At 45.2% G+C, this 4079-nt stretch overlaps 1 protein-coding gene across 1 annotated transcript; it reads right to left on the reverse strand.

Annotated features, from left to right (window-relative positions):
* Positions 1–3369, reverse strand: RFPL4A (ret finger protein like 4A). The gene is made up of 2 exons (XM_033129100.1): positions 3084–3369; positions 1–581 (listed from the first exon to the last, which is right to left on the reverse strand). Exons 1-2 carry the CDS (start codon positions 3367–3369, stop codon positions 1–3), a joined length of 867 nt encoding a protein of 288 aa, XP_032984991.1.
* Between the last annotated feature and the right edge of the window lie 710 nt (positions 3370–4079).

Consider the following 4079-nt stretch of genomic DNA (forward strand, 5'->3'; position numbering starts at 1 on the left):
TCACTGGCCTTCCCCAGGAGTCACCGGAGAACTGGCGATGCCTGAGTCCATTGCAGGGCATATTCTCAGGAAGCTTTCATCATCCATAACTGGATTTGCAGGAGCGAAAAATGGACGCAGGGGCTCTGCAGGACAGATTTTGGGGAATGTAAAAATATGGGACCCATCGCCAACGTGGTAAAAGGAAATGGTACCCATACCCATGTCTAGGAAAATGCCCACGCGGTGTAAGCGGGGGTTAACCATGAGCACCGTCAAAGGCACGGTGCTGGCAGAGAAGACGTCTTCGCTCCTCGAACTCACAGTCCAGAAGCCAAGGTCTGAAGACAGTACAATTTCGCCTTGCCGACAAACAGATTCCTGGCAAACGCCCACATTCCATTCTTTGCTTGTCCCCACATCCACCTCCCAGTAATGGCGGCCAGAGATGAACCGAGGGGAACCGAGGACACAAATGGCGAAGTTGAACCTCACAGCATGGGCCTTCCGCTCCTGTTCGAAATACCCACAGCGGACACGCCTCAGATCCTCAGAAATGATGAGGTAGTTGTTGGCTGTGTCAACATCCAAAGTCATATCCACTGTAGACAAACAGTCAAATCAGCAAGCACATACACAGTACGCCACCCTTCATGTCCACTGCAAAGGCCCAGACATCTCACTGTCACGTCTCCCACTGTCCCTGTCTTCCCTGATAGGTTGGCTGGTAAAAGAACGCGCATGGTCAGGCGAGTTAAGAAGGTTTATTAAGAGAAAAGTCCATGGGGATGTGCAAAAGCAGCCCCTGAGGAAAAGAGTAAAAAGGGTTTTATAGGGGACGATATTAATAGGGCAGTATTGTTTGAACAGAAGATGCTAGCTGCCTGCAAGCCAGTAGCTTTCTGTTATCGCAAGTTTGGCTCTGTCTGCAGGTGCAGGCTAACAGACATTTTGTTGTTTTCTTGCAGACATGGCGCTGTCTGTAAGTCAAGGTCTCTGAGACCTATCATTAAGTCAAGGTCTCTAACATTCAGAGACCTAACATTCCCTAATTGGAATTTTCCTGGGGACAGTCCCCTGGTCCCTGATTAGATCAAATTTTATGTATAGGATGAACCATAATTTGAAATAGTCCTTATTCATAGTAGGTATTCTCTTTCCATTAAGTTACTTATTTGATTACGGATTTTTCTTCTGTTTGATATGGAATACACGTGAAACAAAAAAGATCATGGCTGCTGTTTGTTCTCAAAATTATTATACAAATTAACACAGATTCTGTCAAAATATAGGCCTCAAATATATATTCTGAATGACAGAAAATATTTTACTTATTGCAGAATAATATTGACATTAAAGTTTTCCTTTCTTTTTTCTCTCTTTTTTTTTTTTTGCAATCACCTTCCTTATTTACTGTTGTTGAAGAGGCAATTGCATGCCAGCCCTTTTCTTCCTTAGAGTTGTAATAAATAAATTAAAACAGAAATGCTAGGAGTCCTGAGACTCTGGGCAGTTGACAGAGGAACGGATCGTCACAGACCCAGAACTCACTGGGGCAGCGCTCAGGAGGGCAGGGGACTTGGAGAAGAATGAGCGCGTGTGGTGGCAGCATCTCCCTCTCACCCTAGTTACGAGGATGGGCGCACAGAGCTGCTTGTCTTAGCATGACCGTGTGGATGGAGCCAGTGCAGCCTCAGAGGTAAATCCTCCGGGCCAAAGAGGAGCAATTGCCTCCCTTGCTCTCTCCTGGCATGGTTCTCTGGGAGATGCTCAGACTTTCTGACCATCGGGATCTGACCTACAGGCACAATTACACGGCCTCACTGCCGGAGGGTCAGGGCCTTGTCGCTCAAGAGTGTGGGCCTTGAACTAGCATTGTCCCCACCACCAGAGCTCGTCACAAATCCAGATTCACAGGCCAGCCCTGTGCCAGGACCCAGAATCTGCATTTAAACAAGACCCTTGGGAAACATATACACACAACTTTGAGAACCACTGTTCCAGGCCAGTGCTGCCCAAAGGAACAACGTGAGCCCTGTGTGCAATTTAAAATTTTCTTATTCCTCAAAAAATTAAAACAATAGATCTACCATGTGATCCAGCAATTCCACTTCTGGGTATTTATCCGAAGAACACCAAAGCACTAATTCAAAAAAACATATGCATCCCTACGTTCACTGCAGCATTATTTACCACAGGCAACACATGGAAGCAACCTAGGTGTCCATCGATAGACGATTGGATAAAGAAGATGTGATATATATACAATGGAATATTACTTGGCCATAAAAAAGAATGAAGTCCTGCCATTTGTGACAACATGGGTGGACCTAGAAGGGATTGTGCTGAGTGGAGTAAGTCAGACAGAGAAAGACAAACACCATATGATCTCACTTATTTGTGGAATCTAAAGAACAAAATAAATGAACAAACAAAACAGAAACACACTCATACAGAGAACAAACTGATGGTTGCCAGATGGGAGGGGGGTTAAGGGTGGGTGAAAAAGGATTAAGAAGTACAAATGGATTGTTACACAGTAGTCATGGGGATGTAGGGTACAGCACAGGGAATATAGTCAATATTGTAATAACTATGTATGGTGCCAGGTGGGTACTAGACATATTGGGGGGATCACTTCATAAATTATATGCTGTACACTTGAAACTAATAATATATGTCAACTGTAACTGAAAATAAATTTTAAAAAGATACTTTAACAAACAGAAAATTTTCTTACATATTTTAAAAATTGTAAGAATTAGTTAGAATTGGTTTTAACAATACGTTTTATTGGATATGATCTAGTGTACCCAAAATCTGATTTTACTTGTGTCAATCTCCAGTTTGAAGTGATCAATAGGTACCCGTGGCTATTGGAAATATTGGATAGCACAGGTCAAGGGCATGACTAAATATTATATTTTCTTAAAAACCTACGGACAGTTCTAATCTATACTTAAAGGTGAGGACAACTGTCGCTGGGCAAGAATAAACATTTCAGGTGCTAGAATCCTGCTAATGCCACTTTTATTAGGGAGCTTTTAAAGTTCGCTCCTTCTGGGGCCCCAGTGGGTTGGGGGCAGGACGGACACACGTCTTACCTTGGAACTTCCGCACCCGTGGGTTCATCTGTAGGACGGTTCTCAGCTGGGGCTCCAAGTCTTTGATCTTTGACACCAGCCTGCCAAGCTGGCTATTGGGTCGGATGTCGTTCTTCTGAGAAACCTCAGAGCAGGAGGGGCACAAAACTCCGACTCTGCTGGGCTCCTTCAGCAGAGAACTGACGCAGCGGAGGCAGCAGATATATCCACATCTCATATTCACAGGGTTTTCAAGATAAGTCAGGCAAAGCGGACATCTGCACGCTTCTTTAAAGTGTTCAGCCATGGTCACTGTGTCGGGGAAAGGTGCAGTGTTGGAACTGTCATGAGCAACATGGACTCGTCAGTCCTGGGACACCGACCTCTTTACGTGCAGTGATGTGCAGTCACTACCCCTGGGCAATGAAGATACAGTATAAGTAACGGATGTAAACGACTCATGGCCCTGAACTCCTGATGTTTGAACCGTGAGCTGGAATGAAATCCAGGTTTCATGGTTGGGCTGTAAGTTACGTGGTGAGAGGGTCTCTAGGACACCTGAGCTGTCCAGTGTGGCAGCCGCCAGCCCCCTGGCTATTGAGCAGCTGGGTTGGGGCTTGTGCACGTGGAAATGTGTTGTGAGCGTGAGACACACACTCAGGTTTGATCATGAGCAATTGTAAGCGAGCTCCTTGACTTCCTCCCAAAATTGACCACATGTTGAAGTAATTGCTTCCTGACAGTTACAATGAATCAGACTGGTTTGATTTTACTTTATTTAAGTGGCTGTTAGAAAATGAATTTGCAGTGACGTATGTGGGTCACCTTATGTTCTGAGTGGACAGCGTTGGTCTAGACCCAAAAACCCTCCAACTTCCTCAGCTGTCTGATCTGGATGTGGCAGAACCCCCAGCAGAAGTGGGATAGGTGAGTGGCGTGTCAGCCACTCAGAGTTGGCCAAGCTCTGATTTGACTCATGATAATGACGACGATATTGTTCCTCCAGCCTGGTACTGA

Source organism: Rhinolophus ferrumequinum, chromosome 15 (assembly GCF_004115265.2).
Source record: "Rhinolophus ferrumequinum isolate MPI-CBG mRhiFer1 chromosome 15, mRhiFer1_v1.p, whole genome shotgun sequence".
In the NCBI taxonomy this organism is placed as follows: Eukaryota; Metazoa; Chordata; class Mammalia; order Chiroptera; family Rhinolophidae; genus Rhinolophus; species Rhinolophus ferrumequinum.